The sequence below is a fragment of the Rhea pennata genome, chromosome Z (assembly GCF_028389875.1).
Source record: "Rhea pennata isolate bPtePen1 chromosome Z, bPtePen1.pri, whole genome shotgun sequence".
NCBI classification, from domain to species: Eukaryota; Metazoa; Chordata; class Aves; order Rheiformes; family Rheidae; genus Rhea; species Rhea pennata.
Genome location: NC_084702.1, coordinates 80,429,774 through 80,456,703, shown reverse-complemented (window position 1 = coordinate 80,456,703; position 26,930 = coordinate 80,429,774). Strand labels below are relative to the sequence as shown.

The 26,930-nt window shown below is 41.7% G+C and overlaps 1 protein-coding gene across 1 annotated transcript in view; it reads right to left on the bottom strand.

Annotated features, from left to right (window-relative positions):
* Positions 1 to 468: 468 nt before the first annotated feature.
* DCC (DCC netrin 1 receptor) overlaps positions 469 to 26,930 on the bottom strand; it is a 551,739-nt gene continuing 525,277 nt past the window's right edge. Inside the window, exons 26-30 of the mRNA XM_062599476.1 lie at positions 25,549 to 25,708; positions 24,145 to 24,146; positions 15,838 to 16,050; positions 2,524 to 2,666; positions 469 to 625 (exon numbers count right to left, since the gene is read on the bottom strand). Coding sequence (XP_062455460.1) covers positions 536 to 625; positions 2,524 to 2,666; positions 15,838 to 16,050; positions 24,145 to 24,146; positions 25,549 to 25,708 — 608 coding nt within the window. The 3' untranslated portion in view covers positions 469 to 535. The remainder of the gene's footprint in view (positions 626 to 2,523; positions 2,667 to 15,837; positions 16,051 to 24,144; positions 24,147 to 25,548; positions 25,709 to 26,930) is intronic.

The following is a 26,930-nucleotide window of genomic DNA, read 5'->3' as shown; positions in this document are numbered from 1 at the left end:
GGGAAAATTTCCAGATTTTTGTGTGGTGGTATGACTATTTGCTATGGGTGTTTTTGTATTCAGAAATAATACACAAAAAACAGGAAGAGTGAACTACAACACTATCTCATTATGGCATGGTCTATGCTTAAAAATGTACTTGCATGAGGTAAGACTAGACCTATACAAATTCCTACAAACCTCTACTACATAAAACAAGTGAGTTAAATCATGACAACATGAGCTCTATGAAGACTAGGAGATCAACATGAGCAATCCAGTGGCATCAGCTACAACTCGGCTGTGATGATGTCATTTGCGTTGGCTAAGGCCACATTTCCAGTACTTCAGATGCCACATCTACAGTTATGTAATGTTCTTCTTTTCTTTTTCTTGCTTTTTATTATTCTTTTCAGGACTTTTCAGGAATCTTCCTTGCGCTGAAGGAACGGTGCTGAGCAGATGATGATTTCATGGGGTCGAGGACGTGTGTGGTATGCATGAAATACTGGTATGCTGCAGTGCTCCTGGATAATTATCTATTCCTCAATAGCTGTTAGAAGGCTGAGCCTGTGATAGCATTAAGTTGCTTCATTAGCCCCTCCAAACTGGCCATCTGTTCGCTCAGATCATCCTGTTCATAAACCTGCAAGCAAGCAAAGACACACAAACCAGCAATCAGTGAGCGCTGCAACCCAAAGCACCACGGAAGAGCGCCGGAGGCCATGGAGAAGCCGAAGCCCCGAGCGGCACCCGGCTGAGCCCTGGCGCGAGCCCGCAGGAGCGTGCTGCGGGGCCTCGCCGCAGTCCCTGGGCACCTGCATGATTCAGGACCAGGCTGAAATGTAAAGACTGAACAGGCAGGGCTTAAAACACGAGCTGAAGAAACAGGAGCCCCGCACGGAGTGAGTCGATAACATTTTCTACCATGCAGCAGAGACATCAAATACTCATCAAAACACGTCTTTTTTTAGGGCAGGCTGCAACTGGACTGGAAAAAAAGTAATGCTCTGAATTCACGGCAAACCCTAAAATGATCAGCACTACATCATGTACCTATCCTGGGAACCACTGACCTCACGAATTGCTAAGACAAGAGTAACAGGAATGAGTCTCTGCTTTCAAAACACTGAGAGGGAGCTCAAACATTACTTATTTATGTGGGTTTTACAAGGTAGGAGATCTGTAAGTGCTATTGGAAACCTGCAGTCCCCAAGGTGGGATGGAGTTAAGAGCAGGCGGCTTAAAAGAGCACCAGCAGATGTAAACTTAAAAAAATTTCCCCAAGTTTTAGCCTTTATCTCCAAATTCAGACTCCTTGATGAACCTGTTGTCTGCACCATTACTTCCTGCAACTGCTCTCCCACTTGTGGAGCTTGAGCAGCATCTCTCCTGAAAAATAAATTGTGCTGCTGTTATAAAATAAGGTACTGAGAACTGAAATTGCACTTCGTGTTATCAAATGTTCTATGTTAAATTACTCTTTATACCAGTGATCTTAGCAAAGAGAGACTTTTTATATTGTTTCTCCCTCCAGCAGAAGACTCCATGTCTCCTACTTGTTCTGCACAGGAGAGGCATCAGGATTTGGAAAAAAAGCTCAGTGCTGCAGCCAGGCTGCAGTAAGGTACATAATTGTATTTCAAATATATGACTCCCTTTTCCCCAGCAAAATGTGAGAATCCTTCTGTAACTACATATAGAAATATATTTTCATGCTATTGATGACAATAAACAGGAATAAAATACCATTACCCTACACTTATAAGCCAGCAGACCAAAAATTCCTGTGTGCATGTCTAAAGCAAAACTTTTCATTTTCCCTTCAGCCAAGCAGAAAATGCAAAAGGATTAATTAACAAGATGCTGGACAAATCACTGTTATCATGCCTAGCAAAAAATTGTCTGTGCAAGCAGATGAAAAGAGAAGATATGCAACATGTACTTATATTTCTTTTTTTCCTTATTCCTTCTCTTTTGCACTGTTTCATCTTCTGGATGTGAGACCTTTCTCTAAGAGAGTCTTAACAGGAGTGAAAAAATTATTCCAATTTCATCAGCTTTTCAGTTTCACTTATCTGCTTCCTCAATATTATTTTTCCTTCCATTATCGGCTATTACTCTACACTCATTCTTGCCAAAATTATTTTCTTCCTTTATCGCATTTCTCGCCCCCTTTTCCTCTCCTCCTGATACCTTAAAGAGCTCAAGAGAAGTTGTGGGAGTTGTCCTCTGGATGATATTAATATAGAATTTAAGCATTCTCTCCTTCGGAGTTGTCCTCTGGATGGTATTAATATAGAATTTAAGCACTCTCTCCTTCCCTGTATCACACATGCCAAAGTCCACGAAAGTCAAAGGAAAAGTTTTACTGACTGCCAAAATCTTTTACCGGTTTCCTAAGAGCTATCTGTCGTAGCGCAACACCTGAGGTAAGCAGGGACCAAACATTATCTCAAAATTACTGTACAGATTGACCATGGCATAATGCATCTCCGTGGCAAGGAGCTTTGCCAGGAGGCTCTGCTTGAAGGCAGGTCTTACATTAGCGGGGTCCTCCGTCGGCTTGTGGCCCTCCTCGGAGACCTCCGGCGCCGTGGGCACCGACACCGGTAGCAGCGGTGATCTTGCCTTTCCTGCCAATCCAAGCGATGCCGTTTTCACCTGAGCCTTGGGAAGGTTAGGCCCTAAAAGAAGAAATCAAAACCACAGTAAGAACAGATAGCTCTGAAAAGGGGAGCGCAGGGAAGACACTGCAGGCAAAATACAGTTGATTTAACCAGTTACCCTTGCTGCTTGTGTTTTCGGTTGTAAACTCACAGTTGCCTTTCTACATATACTTACACTACTTCTTCCTAGAGGAGCACCAGAGCCAATATAAACAATTCCTAAAACCTCTTCAATTAAAGTTCAAATATATCAGGCTTTAAATCCTGTTGCTGCCCACAGCGGGATGGACGTCCAGGACATCTCAACGCTGCAGAACAACTGAGAGCCACTTCTGCTGTGGGGTGGGACGGCCCCAGTTAGAGATGGGATGCACTGTTAGAGAAGCTTAGGGATCTTCTGTTGATGTTACTTTTTGATGAAAAATGCTCTTTTGCAAAACCAAAATTTTCCAGATGGAAATTTAATTTTTCCTGGGAAAAAATACCCACAAAACTGGTATGCCATGAAGATCATGCAAACTGTAGCTCCACATCTGTGCTTGGCAGGGAGCTGTCAGTCTGACATCATGCTTGGAGGGAGAAAGTGAGATTGGAGAGACAGGAGCAGTGGGCAGGCTGGGAGAAAGAGTTTTTTCTCTCTGGCAGTTCATTTCCATGTTTCTTGTCAGCCTTTCTTTCTAACTCCCTCAAACTGACAACAGCCCCCTAGGTGGTCACTAAATGAGCTCCAAAAATTATACTTTGCCTCTTTTTTTAAAAAGAAAAAAAAAGGTTTCTGATTTTCATCCCAACTTGGAAGGAGTGAAAAAATATGGAATGGGTATTAAAAGATGATTTCTTTTTTACAGAAGGGGACTTCTCTTTTTAAAAACAGCTCTGCTTTTTGTTTTTCCCATATCTAGCCCCGAGCAAGAGCACTGCTGTTTCGCCAAAGAGGCACCAGCTCTAGCACAGTTTGAAGTGTAACTCTTTAAAGATGCTTTAACTGTGGTGTTTTGGCTTTCTTCTAGCAGAAATTAAAAGTCCTTTGTCTCTTTTAATGATTTAAAATGTCAAAGAGTAAAAGCACTGTCCTAGACGATCTGCCTCCGCTCAGTACAACGGGCCTGACCCTGTGGAAGATGCTGCTGGAGACGTAAGATGCTGGAGAAGCATATATGACATTGATTTTAAGTGCTCTGGGATAGTTTGAAAACTAAAACTACCGTACAAAACCAAGCCAAGATCATGTATTACAGAAATATGTCACAGATTCAAGGCTGAAGCAGGGACAACACTTTCAAGATTGCCTGCTGCCTGCGTATTCCTGCTCCCCCTGAAACTACTGCTTAAACATCTGCCTACGAGCTGTGTCAGGCCAAACACACTTCAGTGAGGGTCCTTCATCACCTCTTCCACCACTTAGTGCCTCCAACTCTTTTCTTCCCCCATTTCCTCTATGGACATTGAAGCACTGATGCCTCCTGGTGCCCTAAGGCAAGTTTGATGTTCATACGTTTCATAGGCTACCTCCGGACTGACACCTGCTTGGCAGAATGCATCACACAGCAGGGCCTGTAAAATCCCTCAAACTATCCCCAGCAGTTAACAGGAGACCTTTGCTGGCACAGCAGGTGACTTTAGACTCTTACGGGGCAGAGATCTCATTTCCACAGGACTTGAACAACATTTTTGTTCCCTTCATTTGACTCAAGAAAAAAAATCATAAATAAAAGACACTGGCTCAATAGCTTTTTTTCTTTATATTCCCTCTACTATGATCTTCAGCAAGTTCTCCCCTTTTTTTGGTGTGATATAAAACAACAGCTATCTCTTTGCTCGCTGATCATGTGAGTTAGAGGTATTCAAAGGCATTGGCATCAGAAAGTCAAGTACTGAAATACTAACTCTGTTAGGCTCTTGGCCATTACATCCCAATTAGACACACAGAAAAACATGTCTTGGGACACACAACCCACAAAATGTGCAGAGAAAAGGGGGTGCCCCCGTGGGTGAGCTCAGCTTCCCTAACTGTCCACCCATTCAAGGTGCTATCGCCTGGAAGCCATTTCAGGCTGGGAACTGCTGTTTTCCAAAAGTGCTTAAAACTGTGAGAATACTGAGTTTTGCCATTCTGCTCCTTGGTTCAGCATTTCTTTTGGACTACTGTAGGTTTTGGCAGCTTTCTGCTTAATATCTTAAGCTCCAGCAGTCCCAGCTGTTAGGGATCTTATTTCCAGGCATCCAGTTCTCCTCTCTCGCTTTCCATGGATCCTGGGCACAGCAAGGGAGCATCATGATACCCATGTCCATTTCTGGACCAGCACCTATGGTTATCCTTTTTCTGGTTGGAGCAATAGTTCAGCCAGCTCCATACCCGTCTGAAAATACCCAGCTTCCACGCAAAACCAAACCATCTTCTCATCAGTCTTAAGCTTAAACATCCGTTTGTTTTCCCCCCATCACTAGATTCCTGCCCCATTATCTCTATTTGCTTAAAAAACATTATTGGATCTCATTAGGAGGAAGGTTCCTGAGCCCTGGGTGCTGTTACGGTGAGGATGATGAGGATGATTGGCGGCACAGGGAGGATGACTGGCAGCTGCTGGAGTGGAGAAGTGCTCCCCAGAGCCCAGCACAGGACTGCCGGCCTGACACCTTCTGTACCCTGGCAGCTCTCGTGAGTAGCCAGGAGACAAAAGTTGCAGGTTAATTTTCCAATATTTCAAAGAACTATGTGTATGTTTTTAATTAGTTCAAGCCAGAGAAAACACAATGGAGCAGAAGAGAGAACAAAACCACTCCCTAAACGGAGCTACCAACTGCATGTTCATTAAAAGTAAGTTCCAGTAAAGAACTGCAAGAAAAGGGCAAAGTGGAAAAGAGGTTCGCAAATACCATCACTTTAAGGCTGAGAATCCTGGATAACTCAGGCTTAACTGAAGCTTTGGAAGCGTGAAAGCTCAATGCAAACTCCAACAGATCACCACAAAGATACGCTCACTCCTCCAGCTCCTGTTCGAGAGCAAAAAGGCTTCTTTAATAACTGGGCCTTCAAACTTCCCTGTATCTCAGCGTAAGAATAGAAGATACAGCTATCTCCAAAGATTCAATCTTCTAAGCGCTCACATCATTCAAAACATTTTATAAGAAAGGAAATGTTTTTCACTTCCATTTCTTAATCAAAAGATTATTTCCCTAGAAGAAATGTAATCTCCCTCCCTTCCTTTTCAGCCGTCTAATGTTCTTTCTGTTATCTCCAAAGCAAACACTGTTTTCCTTACTGGCAGCACCCTGAAACATCTGCGTGATGGAACGATCGCTGCTACAGAGCTGCAGCATCGTACGCTGTCTGCGAGGACGCCAGAAGGGACGCGGGGAAGAAACTCAGGCACCTCGCTGGCCTGGAGGCCCTGGTCAGAAAAGTGCTTCTAAGTTTCCAGGTTTCATTAAATTTGGGCACAGATTGCTGTATCAGCGTACGAGGCTTTTCAGCTCGGAGCAGAAGAGGCACAAGATACCCGAGCCGGGTTTGTGGCCCCGGGCTGGGGTTGTTTGTGGCCGCTGTTTAGATCTCTGCTCTTCCTGGCTTTTCTGCTGGGAGAAAGGAGCCTCGCGGGGGACCTTCCAGCTCAGAAATGTGACAGAGGGAAATAATCCAAGCTCGGTTTCCCCACATTGGTGCCTATACTGAGTATTGCACATCCTGCTGTTTAAACACATTTGCACAGTAAAACGTGGTATCTGCCCTCACAGCCACGCACACGCTAACATTTAGAACGAATTCCCAGTGCTGTTATCAGAGATACCTGTCTGCTCACCGCTGTGTAACAGCCCTGGAGTGTTACACATCCAGCCGATCTGAAACAAGCACCGACTGCAATGCGCACCCAGCAGCTACACGCTGCAGAGCAATGAGAAATGCAAGAGATTAATTTAAAAAAAAGAAGTAAGAAAGTTGTATCAGAGACAAACTAAACTCTAAGCTCATTGGGGCAAAGACTGCAGCTTCTCAACATTATTTTCCCAACCCTTTGAAAACACCTGCAGCACTCAGCAAAGAAAGAAACAGCAGCTGCGACTCCTGCAGCTGTGAGCTGTGTCATTATTTCTGTTCTAGCAGCACTCAATCGCCCTCCCAAAGATAGATTTATCAGAGTCCTAGCACAGGAAATCTTGATTGGGTCCTGGGATATCACTGTCACATGAAGAATAAACAGTGAAACTGCAGAGGCACTGCATCAATGTTGTTTATTGGTAAGATGATGTACTATATATGCTGTTTTTTATACAAGTGACTTCACATTGTGGCTTGTTTGCTCCTCATGGACTTGTGGAGAAGCAAATATTTGATGTAATGGTGAGGAGCTCATGTCAAATGCAGAGTATGTTGCTGCTATAAAACTGTAAATCCAATGGTAAAAATCATGTTTCTCTTATGTAACTCATTAATTGTAGCAATGGGCCTTAAAGACCTGCTTTTTTGCACAAAGACAGATGTTTCCTTCTGGATATTGTTAATGAGAAGCCATAATGATGATCAGCAAATTCATTTTGTGCATCTTTTTGCCCTTTAGCTCACAAAAGCAATAGACAAATCATAAAGCTCAAAATTAAAGTGAAGCTGAGAAGACATTGCTTGAGCTTGGCTGTACATTTCCAGTTTTTTGGTAAATGTCTTAAGTATTTTCAAAGATAACAATGCCTGCAATACAAAATTAGCACAACAGTTGAACCGCCTCCCCCAGAGGATATCAAAAAGACCTAACAGGCCTCTCAATGAGGATTCTGGACACAGAAGGTTGACATGCCAAGTAAACTAATTTATGCAAATGAGTAGCTAATTAAATTAAAATCACTTTGGTTTTTAATGTTTTCCAATTCAGCAGGAGCCTCAAAAATAAAAAAAAGCAAGCGTTGGAACTGTGGCCGCCAGGGGCATGGGATGACAACGCAGATCAGGTGAACTTCTGAGCAGCCACAGCACGAATTCACTGTTTTAAAGTTTCATTCTCTCAGTTGGGTTATTAAACACTTCATTGGCTCATTAGTTATATATAATATGTGACTGCCAGGTGCAAAATCCAGCTACCACAGCTTTTCAGAGGCCCATACTGAATGGATTACATTATCATCCTTTATATTTCAGGAACATTGCGCATCAGTGCGAGCCTGTTGTCAAGTCAAGAAGAAGCAGTTTTCTAAATCTATATGCATTTCTGCAAATCAGATCAGATGTTATGATGATCAACACTGAGTAAAAAACAACACAGCACTCGTTCTCTTGACAACATTACATTGGGAGAGCTACTTTTCAGTGTTTTATTTTGAATCACGTTGAATTGGGTAGGAGACATGTATCCATCCAGGAGACAACAATTCATTTTAGCAGGAAGGTTCACTAATTCTGCTGTTGATTCGGGTGTTTCTGGAGGTCAGCCCCTGGCAGCAGCGAGCACAGTGAGCTAGAAACTCCAGAAGTATCAAAGGCAGCTGTGTTCACACCCAAAGGATCAGGGGTCTGTGTCACACACAAAGATCGTTAATTCTTGTTTGACTCATGTGTTACAGATATTCTGAGTGATGGTTCAAAACACTGATGTGGAATAAATAGTTAAACTGGAGAAAATGAAGATGAATGCAAAAATTGAGAGGAACTGGTTTAAGGAGCGATGGCAAGAAATCATGCTCGAATGGAGAAGTATTGGGGTAGGAGAAGACTACCAATGGGTTTCCTCAGGTTTTGGAGTTAGGATCAAGCCTTAATATTTTGATATATACAACAGGTGTGTGATTATGAAATCTACTCCTAGCCAAAGCATAGAAGGCATCACTATCCAACAGGTCAGGAGAATTGGAAGGGAGCTAGAACATCAGAAATGGCAAGGCATAGCCCTTCCTCCCCCTCTGCTGCTCATGCCACCCATTGCAGCAGGGCGCTGCAATAGATACCATGTTCCTTCAGCTGTTTAAAAGTGATGGACGAGGCTCAGCTGGTCGTTTAGGCTCCCTCTGTAATCTATGGAAAGAAGCACCTCCCAAAGTCTGGAGAGGTAGGATGAACTGTCTTCCTGAAGGGCCTCTCCTTCTCCTTTGGCTGCACAATGACCTGATGTGACTGGCATGGAGTAGACATCTATTCATTAGATTGCTAAAATTAGCTAAGAATGAATCATATCTTTGACAACTAAGAAAAGGAAGTTTTGCCACAAATTTCACTGCGCCCTAATCGATAAGATTTGTAGTTTATCAGTTTCCTTCACCAGCCTGGACTAGAAGTTTTGTCAGTGGATTCCTAAATGGCCTTAACTCACTGCTCTACCTAGGTTTTTATCCGTAAGTAGAAGCCACTTTCCAGACATTTCTGGGAATATTCAAGACACTTCTTAAATACCTTTTGCAAAGTCTCCAAATCCTCGGGGAAGAAATTTTCCCATAAACATACAGCAGAAAATTACAAAAAGATCAAATGCCACTAACAGGTTATTTGGTATTTCTACCAGTAAAAGGGAGTGTTCTATCAGTTTAAATGACTTGAAAGCTGAAACATAAAGATGAGGATAACATCTAGAAGTGAGCTTCCTTGTATCTCCATGGCAGAGTCCCCCCATATAACAGAATGCCTCTTGGGGGTAAAAAATATACAATTATAGGTAAAATATTATTAGATGACTCAGCTGTTTTACATTACAGGCGAGAAAAAAATAAAAAGTATTTTTCATCATGAAACACAGTTTTAAAAAATGACTTTTGCAATAATAATCAGTGGAGGCTTGGCTCATTCCACATGGGAGATACTTATAAAAAGAGATAAAGTTTAATTTAGGAATCTTTGATATTGGGAGATTTGATAGAAGAAAGAAAGTAAAAAGAGAAATAGGACACAGAAAGAGGACACTTAAAATTACAGTACTGAACACGTAATGGGACTGCCTATTTGGGAGGCTTTTGAACTAGCACTAATGAACCTCACACATTTTTATGCACTAAGGCTTCAAAATAGGTATAGAGACTTTGAGTTTGGAAAGGACACTTCAAGATAAAACCAACACTGTAGGCTGCTCAGATAAATTGAAATATAAGAGTGGTTTGGTATACTATTTTTCTGTTTTCTCAGCTGCTCTTCATCAAAATGGAGCTCTACATTTTAAGAATTTGTAGCTATCTAAAACCTTCTGTTGGGCTTTTCCAGTTTTCACTCTGCAGGATCCAGGCTGGGTGTAGAAACCAAAGTTGGTGCAGGAACTCCAAGCCTGTGTCACATTAGAGATTAGAGTGTCTTCATAAGCGTCCCTCATTTCTCCATTTTATGCCCTCACTGCCTCCTGAACCTCAAAGGAAAAAATGATTTTAATTTCTGCTGGAAATAATACATGGGGTAAGGAAGTGTTGTGACACAAGTGACTATCTTTGGCTGCAACACTTCCCTTGTAACAACCATAACCCCAACTAAACACGAACATTGCACGTGCAGTCGAAGAAGTTTTACTTCTTTGCTTGGCAAAGGTGCACAAATACAGGATCATAGACATTGTCCATCATTAAATTCTTTTACACTTTTACAGTATAATTATCCAGAAAAAAATTCTTTTAAACATTTGACTGCTGCCTTGTATTGAAAGAGCTCATTTGTATCAAAGTGAAATCAGTTCATTTATCCAGCGAAGCACCTCGGTCCACGCTTAATTTTACACCTTCCAGCAGTCCCTTTGATTTTAATGAGACGACTGAGGTGTCTAAAGTTATCTGCTTGCCTAAGTACGGGTCTGGACTGCAGCCAGATTTCTCTGATACACAGGACTGACCCATTTGTGACCCTTCTCTATCCATGTAGCTCAGTAGAAGGGAAAAAGCTTGTTTTCGTACAAATAAGCAAGAAAGACAAAACATTTGAAAGTTGAAGGTGGAGGGACAGATACAGGTATATGAAATAAAACAGTAATCTTCCTTGGATATTTTGAATTTGGGAATGGCTAATGCTAAAAAAGCTAGAATTTCAGAATAAAAGGTTCATAAATGAATCATATTTTCAGCGTATTTATAGACCTTGCTTACTGTAGACTATGATAAAGAAAAGTCCATAAATCTCAGTCATTTCCACCCATTAATAAACTAAGAAAAAAACTAAGCTGGAAGGACTTTCATACATATTACCAAAAAAGTTCAGGACTGTCTTTACATGCAATGACTGAAATCAAGTTAGAAACAATAGGTTTTCACTTATGTTTTATATTGACTCAAGGAAATTTTTACTGAGTGATAAACTTCCTCAAGAAAGAACCCAGAATTTGGTTAGGTAGTTAATAACCAAATAAATAATTAAAAAAACAATAAATAAATAAACAAACAAAAATTAAAAATAAATGCACTTACACTACTCATAATTAACTCTGAGGGGTTAAATACTCTAAAAAACATAGTGATTATACAGCATAAATCTAGCACCAGAGGGTTCTAAATTTATGTCTCTCAGACTTGCCTATTTTACACAGCTCTGAACGAAGAAGGAACATAAACGGTAGGAGGGAGCTCATGGAATAATTACTGGAAATCTGAGTCACGGACGAACACCCACTTGCAAAAACACAGCCAGCCTTGGTTTCTGTCCCAGGAAAATCCTGCTTCCTCTACACTAGCTTTGTATTGCAGTCGTGGAAGGATTTGCCCTACTTGTACTAAGAAGCAAGTTTCTCTGTAAACGCAAGAGCAAGTTTACCAAATATAATAGCATCATTTCTATATTCACTTTTCTAAATCTAAGGGCAATTGCAGTCTCTTCTGAGGTCCAAAATCGCCAAACTTGCACTGTTTATCTGCAGTGCAACCCTTCCCCCGCACTCCCAGACCATCCCCAGTTTGGGCCATGCCTCAGTGTAACAGGAGGAAAGAAATCAAGCTCAATTTTGATGCGCAATGAAGTGACTTTTCACTCTGGGCTATCCACTGGCAGAGAAATTCCTGGAAGGTAACAATTTGGTTCTCCAACTATACTTTTTTGGTGAAGTGGCAAGAGAAAAAAAGGAAAATAGAAAAAAAAATAGAAATAGAAATAAAGCAGCATTTTTACATCCTGACAAAAGATACCGGAGCCTCAAAAAGCTGAAGTTTCAGAACTGCAGCACAATATCAAAACTACTGCTTCAGAGGCTGCGTTTTCTATCACCTCACACTTGCTTCTCCAGAAGAAAAATGACCTCCTAATTCAGGTTCATTTAAAGTGCAGCTGATCATCAAGACCTAAAAGGAATTTTCATTTGTGAGGGGAAAAAAAATCTTTCCTGTCCGTTTGTGGAATTTATGTCAGATCTATAATGCAATAAACTCAACACTCCATCAAACATTTTCTATTTAACCTGAAAGGGGACTAAGTCAAATCACTTATATGCCTATGTGCATGATTTGCAAAGAGCAGTGTCTGCAGGCACAGTGGGGACTAAAAAGCTCATGGACAGATTCTCAAGCTTTCAGAATAAGTATTGGGAACCTAAAGTGCTTTGCCACCAAGCATTGATGAAAAGCTGAGATCTCCTATAAAATATCTGAAGGAGGGCTTAAGATGAAGAGTTCGGATTTACAGGGCTCAAGCTAAAAAGAAGAAAAAAAAAAGAAGGAAAAAGCAGAGGAAAAATGGCAGATTTTAGCTATGGATTAAGCTGAAGCCATGACCCAACAAACAGGAGCATAGTCTTTTTAATATTTATTCATACCGTCATGGCAAAATCCCACATGTCTGAAAAATGATCTCCTTTTTTTTATGAAACATAAAACAGAGTTTAATAGCTAATTATAATGCCACTACAGAGATACATTGAATGGGTAAAATACTAGAGGAGAGACCTCCTTTTAGCATCTAGTCGAAGTCAAGAACACCCCTCCATCCATCTGTTCCCTGGGCGAGATCCAAAAAATAATTTAAAGGCTAACATTGCATGAGGGCCAGTGTTAGAGGCCAGCTCTAGAACTGTAATCTAAACCTTCCTCCTTCAACCTTCTCTGTCAGCAGATGTCTAAAACCCCCTCCTGGCACTTGGAAATCTGCGTTTCTGCGGAGCTGCGGTACACGCATGGCCACAGGGCAGCACGAGTGCCCTGTGTATGGAAAGAGGTATAAAAACCACAGGGCCAGAAGGAGGAAGCAAGAGTCTACAAGCCAGCAACGGAGGCACTTGTAGCAATGGGTCTGCTTAACTTCAGGATCCTGCTTTTTCAAAGCGCTGCTGGAGATCCCAGAATTGATTTTGACAGTTCTCTGGTGTCTTCTCCCCTTTGCTTTGTACAGGATTGTTGCTGCAGAGTTATATTTTGTTTGAAGGACTAAGATACCCGACTGACAGGTGTTTAAAAAAAATAGGGAAGCAAAGTAAAGAGTAGTTTAATTGCTTTAAGTCATGATGAATACATTATTTATTGCCCTATTTATTACATAGCGTGCACAAAAATTTCTTCAGACTAAAAAAAGTAGCAACAATTTAACTAACTCTATCTATCAGACAGAGGACAGTAACAATTATTCTAACAAGTGAATTTGCTAAGAGCCTTTTAAGCCTGAGGTGTCCCTAAGTGGATATAATTAGCAGACGTGGTCCATAAGGCAATCTGTTCAGCTGGTCTGCAGAGACCTTGCCCACCTTTGCGGGGAGGTTGGTTCCAATCAAGAAATCCATCCAGAGCTCTGTAAAATCAAAAATGTCTCCTTACATGGGAAGGGATATCTTAGCCATGTAACTATGGCTAAGATCATGCTCATGCATCATACTAAGTTTGCAGAATGAGCAGTAGAAGACAGTGCTGTTTCTTGGCCTCTTTTTTTTTAATGCTTTCTCTTCATTCCCTTTAACTTTCCAGCAGAAGTAGAAAGGTGGCTTATCTCCCTTTTAAGCAAAAAGAATACAGATTGGGGTTCCAGAGGGAAGGAATTCAGGAGTGGATACAGAAAGATCAATCTTGTTTTGAGTGTCTTTTAACTAGCATAAGGCCACAAAGCACAGATTTACTTACTGCTGAGAAACTAGACAATTACTAAGCTTAAAAACATGCATTCAGTACCTGTTTCCTACAGATCCCCAAGCTTCAAAGCAATAAATTCATAAGTGCTAAGGGAAATATTTGAAATTTCTAATGAAACCCTGCAGATACTAAAACAGAAATAAAAAGTACTGGGGAAAGATAAAAAATTAAAGTGTTTTTTTTTTCTGGCTTTTGTACAAGTATTCGTATTTGATGAAAGTTCACCCTAACACAGATGGCCATCAATAATAAGTAAACCAAGACAGCCACACTAACGACCTCCGAAAGGCTTCTAAACCATTCTTAAATATCACATAAACCAAAAACTGGCCTTAATGCAAGCAAGCAAGCATGTACAGGGCCAGAACCAGTTCTACCTCTGCCTGGAGGCACAAGTATAAATTAATGCTTACAAACCAAACTCTTCTAGAAAGGATTGCTAAGGGAAATAAAATCGGTCTGGCTAATGACTACGAAGACAAATGCACTCAGAAAAACAAGAGAAACTGCACCAAGAGAAAAACAGATAGCTCCTGACACTACAAAATAGCAGGTGAAAGATCAGAAATGAAGTTACAGAAGTTACACAAAATTCTAAGACGTAAAAATTGCAATTTTAAAACAACAGTGAACAGAATAATTTAAATATCACAATAATTTAAATATTTAAATATTGTGATATTTAAGTTTACCACCCAGCAACATGTTTTCATTTCTGTGACCAACTCCAGTCCAACACAATTTTCCATGGCTTTTTTGGTCATAATACAGGGCTTTCAGGTCTAAAATTTGCTTAGTAACAAAGGCCTACCCCTTGCCCGTAGGAAACACTGCATCTTCTACAGTTAGACTACTTACCCCAAAAAGGCAATTTTATCAGGATGACAGGATTATTTATGAAGATTACTAATATCCTCTGACTTCCTCTTTCAATCCCTCCCCCAATAATAATGATTAAATGGTAAACCCTGATTGATTTGAAGGACGAATTGCTCTTTTGAGGTAACCAGACTTACTCACTAGAGCAGGACAAGTAGAGTTAGACCCTCATAAAGTACAATGCTGTACTACATAATGGTGAATAGACTCTATTATATACAAAAAATAATTCAGCTCTACTACTTGGCAAAAGCATTTTCCCAACAAATGAGGATTTACCTACTTCCATCTGCTCTTAGAAACTGGATTACTTGCTGATGGATAGCAGGTACTTCTGGCAAAACGCAGAGGTTTTTTGGTAGCTCTCTTGTTGCAAACATGGAACTGACATATGTTGTAGGGGAAGAAAACTACACTCAGAAAGGCATCTCACACAGGAAACACTAAAGCTGAAAGCTCAAAGGTTTTTTGAGCCGGATGGGGTATTATTCAACCTAACTGAGTAAACAGCTAAAACGAAATACCAACATGCAATCTTTTTTTTTTTTTTTTTTTTTTTTTTGCCTTAGTAGCTCTAATAGTTATTGCTACTACATCAAATAGTGGTACCAGTTCATACAAGGAACAATTCTAGCACCGCGCCTATGTTACGATCCAAGCATGTATCATACACATCATGCGCACAGTCTCAGGTGATCCAGCAGTGAAGACACAGCCCATTTGCCCCCCTCTGCATGAACCCATGGACTTAGGGAGGCAACAAGCCAACATTTGACTATAGCCATATGTAACCATTTAATCTAACCCTGACAATAGCCTGCAGCTTCAATCAAAAGTTGCACCGTTCTACGACCTTTCGTTTTAAAATAGTTCTTTTTTTCTGTTCCTTGCATGCTTGCTATTTAATTTTTAAGTACTTTGCACACTGGAGTGAATTGCAGTCAGTTCTTTTCCAGCATACATAAATAGTCCTTTCATTATCAAAAAGGCAAGCCTTGAAACAAGAGTCAAGCATTTGGCACTGCTTCAAGTTATTGTAGCACAACAGGAGACTGGAAACAAGACCAAATGATTAATTTGGCATCTCATTTATTTCATTTTCATCACTTACTGGTTAACTCTGATTTTAAGCTACTGCCTTGTCCTGAATTTTTATTCCAGATTGTCAGAATGAAATACTGGATTATTACCATCAGGCTGCATACATCCACTCCCCATTCTGAGCGTACTTAAGGATATTCTTCAGGGACAGTCTTGTGCTCTCTGTCTTTTTCCCGAAATGAAAAGCTACGGTGCCATAGCCTTTTCCCCCCGTCATCCTCACCTGTTTGAGACAGAAGGGGTGTGTAAGGGACTTTCGGTTCTATTGCACTCATCGGTGGAGGTAGCAAGGGGTTGGCAAAGCTGCGCAGAGGGTGCGTGGGGCGGACACAGGCCGTGGGGATTGTTCTGCTCGGGGCATCCTCGGTGCTCGAGTGCTCGGGCTGTGCTGGCGGCAGCAAGGACGGCTGCTGGGACGCTGGGCCTTCATTTGCAGCTGGAAGAGAATATGAAGAAACAGTAAGTCAAAAACTCAAGAATTACTACTGAGGTGTTTTTTAAGACTTATTTCTTACTTTTATGATCATTTTCAACAGAAGGTAAAGCATTAGCCTCCGATATCCAAGAAGCTGCAGGAAGCTTGTAAACATTTCTATCAAAAGTTATTGGCAGATGAATTAAAAAAACAGATGTTCCTCAGAGCAGCCATGTGCCAGCTGAAGTGCAATAAATCTTCCTTTAAAAAAATGCAATTGTGACATTTTCATCTTCTTCTCTCTATTTTATTTTTATTCAAACTTCTTAAGCTCCCGGTGTCATAGGATTTGGGTGCTTTTAAATATTAAAAGTCAATAAAACGATAATACACCATGTGGAGACTGAAACAAACTATGACTAAGAAAACTCATTATGTTCAGCTTGATGGTACTATTGTAGTCATTGCGGAGAGGAGCTTGAGACAAAGAAAGGACGTAATTAATTTCTACATAACCAATCACCAATATTGTTCTTCCTTGAGACAGCTGTAACATATAGTGCGCCAAAGCAGTAGGTTGCTGTTTTATTAGCCTATATTCAAAGTCAATTCTTCTGAGATTTAAATGGGCCGTGTCAACCCGCTAATACAAAATACAGCTACGCTGTGTTCTGCAGTGCTTCTTAACAACTCTGTCATGGCACAGCAGAGAAGCAAACACAGCTGAAGTACTAAGGAAAACAAAGTATGAGGCAAAGAGCAAAGCCCTTTATTCCTACTCTGGAAACCCATGTTGCATCCTAACTATTAATTGCCAAATGATCATGACTCTATGGGAACTTTCAGCGCAGGTACAGTACAGCATCTTAGTAACACGATGACTATTGCAAATGCACCAACAGAAGATGATTGGTAATTTGGAATTGAACTGCAGTGTCCTGGCACCTATATGATGACAAATCTTCTAATCCTGTAGTCTGAAGTGAGGGCACCTTCCATGGAGAGTACAGAATGAAGGACAGGTGGCAGAGAAGGAGAGATGCAAGAAACTGCAAGCGGTGGTACATGTGGCCAAACATCCACTGCGAGCTGCAATTTCAGCTGCACTGAAATAGCTTCCTGAAGGAGGAGTAGTTCTGTTTTACAAACAGAAAGCTTTCTGTGGCACTAACCAGCTTATGGAGCCCCGACACTCTCCACAGAGCTGGCACGGCATGTTAGGGCCCAGCCTGCACCAGGCACAAGGCAGTCACAGATACCTCTGCTGAACAGATCCCATCCTAGCTTTCATGAAGAAGTGTTGGACAACCATGCATCATATCTCATGGTACTGTCGCAGCTCATTCAGGAAGGGGTGCATTTGGGATTACTCTGCCATTTCTTGTTCGTGGCACTGCTCTTTATCTAATGCTTACTCTTGAATTCCCTCCTGCTGTTCATACAAGGAAAAAATACTCTGCCAATTATTCAAACTTGAAAAAGTTTAACCAAAGCAAAGACAGAAAAATGAATTCCAAAGGCAACAGACTATTTTGATCTTGAAAGGAAAACTGTAACTGGAATAAGCAAAAATCTCAAAAATTTCTTCCCAACCAACATGCCTAACTAATTAGAGTTAATTATGGGGAGGCCTGGTGAGTGGAAGTCTGCTGCAGTGTCCTACAGACGACAGCAAGAAATTCACTTCCCTGTGCACAGCAAGGAGGCTGCCACTTGTGGTACTACTTTGTTCCTACTCCAGGACGAGAATATGGGCATTGGATCAAAACCATTATCTCCTAACTCCTCTTCCAAATTCTGTGTCAGGAACCCATTTGAGGCTTCCTGAGAATACAGGTGTGTGGCCTTTCTCAGCTCATTTCCTAGCTCTTGGCCTCCTGACCTGAGGAATAGCGCTGGAGAAAAGTTTTCCACGTGGGAAGGGTGCCTGACTTCATTGCAAACCTACCAGTGGGAAGAAGCAAGCTGGTTAATGAAGAGTCTGACGACAGCAGGAACTCCTTCATTTTCAGCATATTGAATTTGTCTAATGTCTCCATAGTATCTACGCCAGCCACGGTGGCTCATAGCACGACAATTAATCATGTAATGTGTGGCAGCAAACCAGAAATCTAAAAAAAGCTCATCCTTTTACTGAAGGAAACAACCTTCTTGACACATAGATATCAGCATTAGTTATTATAGCGGGACCCAAAATGCTCTAGAGGAGCCGGTTTCTTCCAGAGCTTGCTGCAACAATCAGAACTCATTGTACAAATAACATGCAATTACACAGCTAAGTCAAATCTCAAGGCATTTTATAATAATTAATGTCAAAGTATATAAGTAATTACAACCTACTAAGTGGCAAAACAATTTTGAAAAATGGAAATGAGGATTTTTCCTCATTTCCACAACCCCATTACTTGTTTCTATGGCAATACTGCAGACAAGCCCAGTAATACTGAACTCCATACATAGAAAACTAACTACAGGATCTAACCAAGGTCAAAATCATTTGTGGTTTGTAAAAGTTTGCTAGACTCTGGTTCATTTTCCTTGTTTTCACCTTCAAGGCTCTTTGCAAAGTCATGCCATTACTCTGTCTCTGCTTTTCTATTTCCTTCCTTGCTCAGCACACTCCTGTTTTCTTTTCCGCGGGTAGTCTTAGGTCTACATTCCCTTAAAGAGGCCAGAGATCACCTTATGCTACTCTCCACAAAATATCCTTTTTGGTATTTTCTGCAGTGGTGCTCTCAGCTAACAAAACTTGAGGAGCTAGCATCACCATAATGGTCTCCACATTAAACAGGCCTTACAGTAAAATTACTGGATTACTGTATGGATGTTTTATCTCATAGACTTAGATGTAAAATCTGGAGACCTACCTAACTGTTATTACATAAAAAAAAACATGCTATCCTCCAGCTGTTACTGAAGATAAAGGTGAGATGATTCTATTAAAATTAGAGGCTAGAGTTGCATTTTAAATATTGAAGGCAAGTGGTCTAATGAAAGTGGCTCACTCTTGTGAAGACTTCTTAAAAATAAGATGTGCATGTTTGGAAGCATAATGAGAGTCATCAATTTGCAGTTCCCTCAGGTCCCTGCGGGAAGAGAGGATGGATTGTTTGTTTGAAGGATGGATGAAGATGAGAACATTGTTAATGCTACCTATACCACCTACATCAATTTCCCACTTACCAGCTAGGCAGATGCCTTCACACACCTCAACAGAAGTGTCACAGAATTCCAATTATTTGTACCAATCCAATTATTATTTTTTTATATGGAAAATAGACCTCCAGTTGACCTTTAAGACCAGGCAGATAACACTGCGCTACAGTACTCTTGTGATCTTTTTCCCTTGAATTTAGTAGAATATTTCGCCAAAGTAAAGAAAATTACATGCTATACATGAAGATCTTTTCTAAAGCCCAGTAAACCTAGTAAGAATCTTTCACTGCAGTGGAGAAATGCTGGATAAAGCTTTATTTGCATTCATTTTATGTCTAACTTTGGAATGCTGAGAATGAGCTTGCTTTAAACTCAAGCAGCAATAAACTCTCTGGAGACCAGCAGAAAAACAGGTATCTGATATAAAAATTTTTGGTCTTCCTTTTGCTTTGGTATACATGTCGGTTGGTACAATGCTTTTAACCAGTTTAATGACTTCAGATTTATGAACACATATATCTTTTATTAAGTAATAATAGAGAAAAATATTCACACTTGGATTTGTAGCTATTGGCTCTGCCTCAGTCCTAGGTGAGCCAACCTGAGATGAAAGATCAATACAGACTGAAAACAAAAGGTAATTAAGAGTTCAAAGGATATGAAAGTACATTTGGACATACAATGACTGAACTGCAAATAACATTCTGTGTACCCTTGAAATATCACTTGACCAAGATTACATATCCATATAATGCTGACAAACTAGACACTTCATTCCTGGTGGAATATGGGCTTCAGGGTTGGCCTAAGGAAAAGTAGCCTGCCTGCTGTAAAAATGTTATCAGCATGGGACCAGAATACATTCTGTTCATGCTGCCCAGGGTGTGTGTACAGGGATGAGGAAGGAGAGGCCCACCACTACGGGTAACACCAGAGCTCTTGCTGGTGTTTTGGGGTCTCTCTGTGACCAGCAGTGCCCCCTCAGTATCTCCCAGGTGGGAGCTCTTTTCCTCCAGCTCTCTTACTCTACTACCCAAGACCACGAGGCCTTCAGCATCCCCACAGCTGTGGCAAAGGAGAAAAAAGGGTGTTCTCTTCCCTTTGTAATGCACTATAATCTGTGGCACGTCACCATTTTCTCCTACTTGTCCTGATCTGCAAGCAGTGGGTGCCACAGAGCTGGGGAGGACTCTGGAGGAGGAGACTTAACAGTGGGGAAGGAATGCTGAACAGAGAGCACTCACTTCATTATGGCTCAGACATTTTTTCTGTCTGGAAAGATGGAAAAATTGGTATTTAGCAATTGTATTTCACGGCTGGCAGTGCCATCAGCAGTATTCAAACTGACAAGTCGGCTTATTATTCAAGGGTGGTTCTGGCTATGGCCTGACTTTCCTTTTCATTTTCTTTAGTTTGCTCTTCAGTAGAAAATTTGGCCTAAAGATATGTTGCAGCACTTGACTCTTTGGGGTCAATGAGAAATGGCTTTCAGAACAGAAAAAGGTGTTGATGCATGGGCTGTATGGCAGACTGCAAAGCAACACCCTTCCTAATGGCGTTGCATATGATTTATTCAAAGACTGCTACATCTTGATCAATCAAGTGTTCAGTCATGTAGCACTGCAGGTAGACTGTCTCAGAGGAATTATTGCACAGTATGTTTTTTTCTGAAACAGTTGCAATTGGTCAAGCATCATGTGATTTTTTCACTGAGGGGTAAAATGCATACAAAAAAGCTTCATACGTCCTCTCTATAGCCTCTTAAACTGCTAGTTGCTCTCAAGAAAATCCACATGATCATACTAAGAAAACAGCCCACTCCCCACAAGAAGGAGATGTGTCATTTCATTGATCTATCTCCACTCGATGCTGCAGTGAAGTCATCCATGAGACACTGAGAGGTGATCTAGACATGGAGCGGCTGCTTCTTAATCTTGGGAACTGATAGGAAGCATTTGCCAATGACTGCTCTTTCACATAGCCTGATGTTGCCAGTGCTGGCATCAAGCAGCAGCAGCACTGGGGCTGAGAAAAGCTTTAAGCATCACGTTAGAAATTTATTTTTATATCCCTTCATCTCTCCACAGATTGACAACTAATGAATTCTGCCATTATAGGAAGCTAGTGAGCTGTTGACTGGTTCTGACAGCATCAACTGTCACTAGAAAACATACACTCTCTCCACTCACTTGTGCCTTAGCTTGATTGTGGTGCTATTGAAAATGGAAGGCATACTGAAGGAGAAGAATATTTTACTCGGAGGTGAACAGCATATTCAGTATGACCTGGGAGATTTGGACATCAACAGCCTAAAGAGGTAACTGCAACACTCTAACAGATTCTCATTTCATGTTATAATAGGGTTAGATAATTTTTGAAATACCACACAGTCTTGATTACCCAGAAATTGCCTGAAACAAGGCTATGCTCACAGTTATTGAATTATTTAATGAGAAATTTCTAAATTATCTGAAACCTTCACTACTTCAGTTTATTAAAGGTCCATCAGGACTTCCCAATAATAAGAACTGTTTTCTATTTAACCTCCTTTCAGAAAACTTCTGTGTATTAATAATTGAGTCTGGCAAGGGATGTTAAGGACGGTAAGAAGGGCTTCTTCAAATATATCAGCAGCAAGAGGAGGACTGGGGAAAATGTGGGCCCACTACTGAGTGGGACAGGAGGCCTGGCGACAAGGGATACAGAGAAGGCAGAATTACTGAATGCCTTCTTTGCTTCAGTCTTCATTGCTAAGGGCAGCCCTCAGGAATCCTGCAGCCTGGACGTGAGGGAGAAAGTCTGGAGAAGGGAAGACCTTCCTTTGCTTGAGGAGGATAGGATTAGAGACCTTCTGGGCAGGCTAGGCATCCACAAATCTATGGGCCCGGATGGGATGCACCCACGGGTACGGAGGGAGCTGGCGGATGTTGTTGCCAGGCCGCTCTCCGTCATCTTGGAAAAGTCCTGGAGAACTGGAGAGGTACCTGAGGACTGGAAGAAAGCCAACGTCACTCCAGTCTTCAAAAAGAGAAAGAAGGAGGACACAGGCAACTGCAGGCCGGTCAGCCTCACCTCCACCCCTGGAAAGGTGATGGAACAGCACATTCTGGATGTCATCTCCAGACATATGGAGGATAAGAAGGTGATCAGGAGTAGCCAGCATAGATTCACCAAGGGGAAATCCTGCTTAACCAATCCGATAGCCTTCCATGCTGGAATGACTGGCTGGGTAGATGAGGGCAGAGCAGTGGACGTTGTGTACCTTGACTTCAGCAAGGCTTTTGACACTGTCTCCCATAACATCCTCCTAGAGAAGCTCAGGAAGCATGGTTTAGATGAGTGGACAGTGAGGTGGATTGAGAACTGGCTTAAGGGCAAAGCTCAGAGGGTCGTCATCAGTGGCATGGAGTCTAGTTGGAGGCCTGTGGCTAGTGGCATCCCCCAGGGTTCAGCACTGGGTCCCATCCTGTTCAACTTCTTCATCAATGACCTGGATGAGGGGACAGAGTGCCTCCTCAGCAAGTTTGCTGATGAGACCAAGCTGGGAGGAGGGGCTGACACACCTGAGGGCTGTGCTGCCATTCAGAGAGACCTGGACAGGCTGGAGAGCTCGGCAGAGAGGAACCTCCTGAGGTTCAACAAGGGCAAGTGCCGAGTCCTGCACCTAGGGAAAAATAACCCTAAGCACTAGGACAAGCTGGGGGCTGTCCTGCTGGAGAGCAGCTCTGCAGAGAAGGACCTAGGAGTCCAGGACAAAGTCTTTTCAGTTGTCCTGTGTGACAGGACAAGAGGCAAGGGGCAGAAATTGAAGCACAGGAAGTTCTGCCTGACCGTGAGGGGGAATTTCTTCTTTTTGAGAGTGACAGAGCACTGGCACAGGTTGCGCAGAGAGGTTGTAGAGATCTCTGGAGATCTTCAAGGCCTGCCTGGACACAACCCTGTCTACCATGCTCTAGGTGACCCTGCTGAGCAGGGAGGTTGGACTAGATGATCTCCAGAAGTCCCTTCCAAGCTTACTGATTCTATGATTCTAATTTTCTGTTCAACTCTCAAGCATTCAGCATTTGAAAGGATTAGGCAAATGCATACATTTCTGAACACAGCTTACATCAGGAATAGCCAGGATTTCAGATATCACCATTCACTTCCAGGGAGGGCTCTGGCATGGGCAGTTTGACCAAACCATTTCTGAGAGAAAATTTCTCTCATAAGAAGGTTCAGATGTTGACCAAGTGTCCAAGAGGTGCTGTACCTGCCGTTCTGGGGGAAAAGTCTAGCACTGAAGAATCCACCTAAAAGGCACATCTGTGTGTGGAGGTACTTGACAGGGTAAAAGCTGAGAGGCAGAGAAGAGAGATAAGGATCTCCTGACTGAAGAAGCTGAGATCCTTTTACAAGCAGGTCGAGATGATGACAGCTGAGCAGATAAACATCAAGGTGAGGAAAATCACTGAAGATCCTTCACCAGAGGGGCATGAGGGGATATATTCTGCCCTTTCAAACTGTGCTCTACAGCGGGATAGAAGAGGGGCCATTTCTCTGCTACTGTGCGTTTATTCTTTGTCACCCTGTGACATGTGAAACACTTCACTACCTATACTTCTACAGTGAGTACTGTTGAAGTGTGTATTAGATGTGCATCAACCTTACAGTGTTTTTTTCAAAATTGTTTCAGAAAAAGACGAAACAATTCAGTCTTCAATTTCATTCCCATCTCCATGATTAGGTGCAGTGTGGTGAATTTTTTATTCAACAACTAGTACATGTCAACCAAAAAAACCTGAATCTACTTTGTTTTTGTGCATCACATTTGTGGTGAATTTGATATTAATTTAAGCAGCAAATCAAAAACTGATTATGCCAGCCCGGCCCTCCAGAGAAAAATGCCATCTAGATGTAAAAGGAACACAGTCAATACATCGTCACGAGGGGAAATGACACCGGGGTGATGAACAGAACACCTGAACCCACCTTTTACCTACGATTCCTCTGCTAGAGTTTCAATCATCAGCCCCCAAGGACCTGTCTGAACTGACTGAAAGCAACACTCAACTAGGAGGAAAAATCAGTCATTTTGAAATTAATTCCCTGAGGATCAGCAGCACAGACTCTCTGTGATATGAAAAAATATGTGTAACAGATTGACATTAGTCTGTCAATAATTCAGACTTGATATGCAGTACAGTTAAGGGAGAATTATAAGAAAATATGAGCCCTCCAACTATAATTAATATGCCAGAGCACACTCATTAGGCTAGAACAAAGAACAGATGGCTGTCGGTGCAGAAGATGCTTAGAAGTAACTTATGAAGGTGAGGCTGGGGAACTTGTGCTGCGTGCATACCATTTTCCTGGATCATGGCAAGCTGAAAAACAGTTACGGGAATGCACAAAACCCAAATCTATTATTGTACAGGAGCAAATATGAATACAGAACTCACTCTAGAGAAGAGACAACTGATGTGAGACAAGATAACAATGTTCAAATGTACATAAAGTATCTGCAGGAAAGAAGAAAATAAAATGTTCCATGCTCGCTATAATCAAAACAAGGAATAACCGGATTAAATTTTAACAAGTTATACATTAGGAAAATATTTCTAGTAGTGAGGCAGCTAAGCCTGGGAAGGCACTGTGTGTAGAGGTGTTCATGGATGCTTTTAACAAGTAATGATACTAAATTCTGCATTGGATGAAGGAGATGAAGGAGAGCTCTTGCAGTCTGTTTTTCTGGGAATATCCTTGTGGATAAAATAAAGGAAGTTAAAGTACAATGAAATAACTCAGAGACACGCAGAAAAGAAAGGATCAAATTAGATGCAGGTTCTAGAACATGCTCTGCTGTGAAGAGAAAGGGATGCAACAGGAAGAGGAAGCATTCCTGAGGGCACAGGCTCTCCTTACCTGAGCGACATGCACAGACTGGAGGTGTAGCAGGGGGAAATATATTACACAGGTTGACTTGACTACTCACTCAGACTCCTCCTGGTCTCTAAACTGTGGTTATGTGCTACCAAACTGTTGTGGATGCTTCTGAACTGTACATGGCCTGCCATTTGGAGGCACCGGTCCCCTCAATCATGTGGTCCTTTCCACGTTCCTCTTTAAAAACTGCTTGGGAATTACACAGCAAGCATGTTGATAAGACGCAGTAACTTTTAAGACAAGTTGCAGTTTAGTATATAGTGGAAGCTGCTACTGGAGCCATCACTGGACAAGATACAGCCTGTGTTCAGTTGCTTGTTGCCCAACCAACTACTTATACACGCTAATGACAGAAAGCAAGCTGGACAGCACCCACCAGGTTTGCCTATTTCCAAGCATTTTCATAACAAAAAGAACACCAAAAGAAAAGCATGGTACTGACTTCTTCCCGTTCCAAAGGTCCTGTCAACTGAGAGCGTTGGGAATGGCACAGGCCGAAGAGTGAACTGAGGATGTGGGTATCCACAGGTGGGAGATGGCAGGATCCCGGGGTACTGGGCACTTTCTAGTGTTGGTACTGGAATGGCACTGACCACAGCTAAAAGAGAAGGAGAGAAGATTAAATGTGCGCTTTTGGAAAATTTTAAAAAGTGCTGATAGAGTCAGTACTAGACCAGAAATAACCATACTTCCAAAACAAAGTATCCATATACTCAGTATAAAATACATTTCTCTGCTTACTCTACCCAAGCCCACAGAAACCACCTCCGTATACAGAAATGGGCATCTTAATACATATATACAGGACAACTGCAGGTGCAAATATAATAATCTGTAAAATTAAATAATAGCTTCTTTGCTTACATTCAAGTTAGATATAGTATTTTGAGGGTTCTTTATCTTTCTTCTTGATAGATATATGAGAAGGAATTGATTAGGCAAGAATTTAAGGGCTTGATTTGGTTGCCCCTGCACAGGCCTCTGGTGCCATTTCAAATGCCTTAGGACACCCTGCAGCCTTCAGCTGCTGCTCTGGAAGAGCATGGGGCTCCTGTGACTCCTCTGCCCTGTCTGTCAGCCTCACACAAATGTCGCTGATGCCCTCAGGTATCTCTAGTGGCAGTAGACCCCTACGTTTAGGCATCTACTGAGACTGACTTGGCATCATTCTCCACTGTGATGCCCAACCAGACTCGCATGGAACGGGAATGAGAGGTGCCAGAAACCCAACAACTGAAAGTTTAAAGTTGAAGTTGAGTTCAACTGCAAAGTTGACTTGAATTAACACAAAACCCACTGATTTGGAAACTACAATCACAACTTGCCAAATTCAGGCTCTGCTGTGACTTATCTTTTATTTTCACTAATCGAGACATGAAGAACTGATGATTATCAGTACTACACCAATCATGGATTTCTGTGTAGCTTTTAAGAAAAACTCTCAGTAAAGTTTTGCCTAGATAAACAATACCAAGATATTTTTGGGCTCACTGATGATAAATCTGGGCTTATATAGCACCTTTCACACATGAATTACAAACAATGCTGTAAACTTTTAAGACAGTCATTACAATTACTTCTAGCTCTTACTACATCCATTACTCAGAGTGGCAAACCGGGCAATCTGCCCAACGTCACTCAGGAAGCTATGATGGTGCTGAGGCTTTACAAGGGTTTTTAGGAGCGTGGCTTTCAGGGAGACAATGCTGTATTTCCAGATGTGACGGACAAGTGCAGTAGGTACAAAACTCACAGAGAAATAATAACTGGAGTGATTTGAACTTCAAAGATGTCCAAGTTCAACTCACACATCCTCAGAA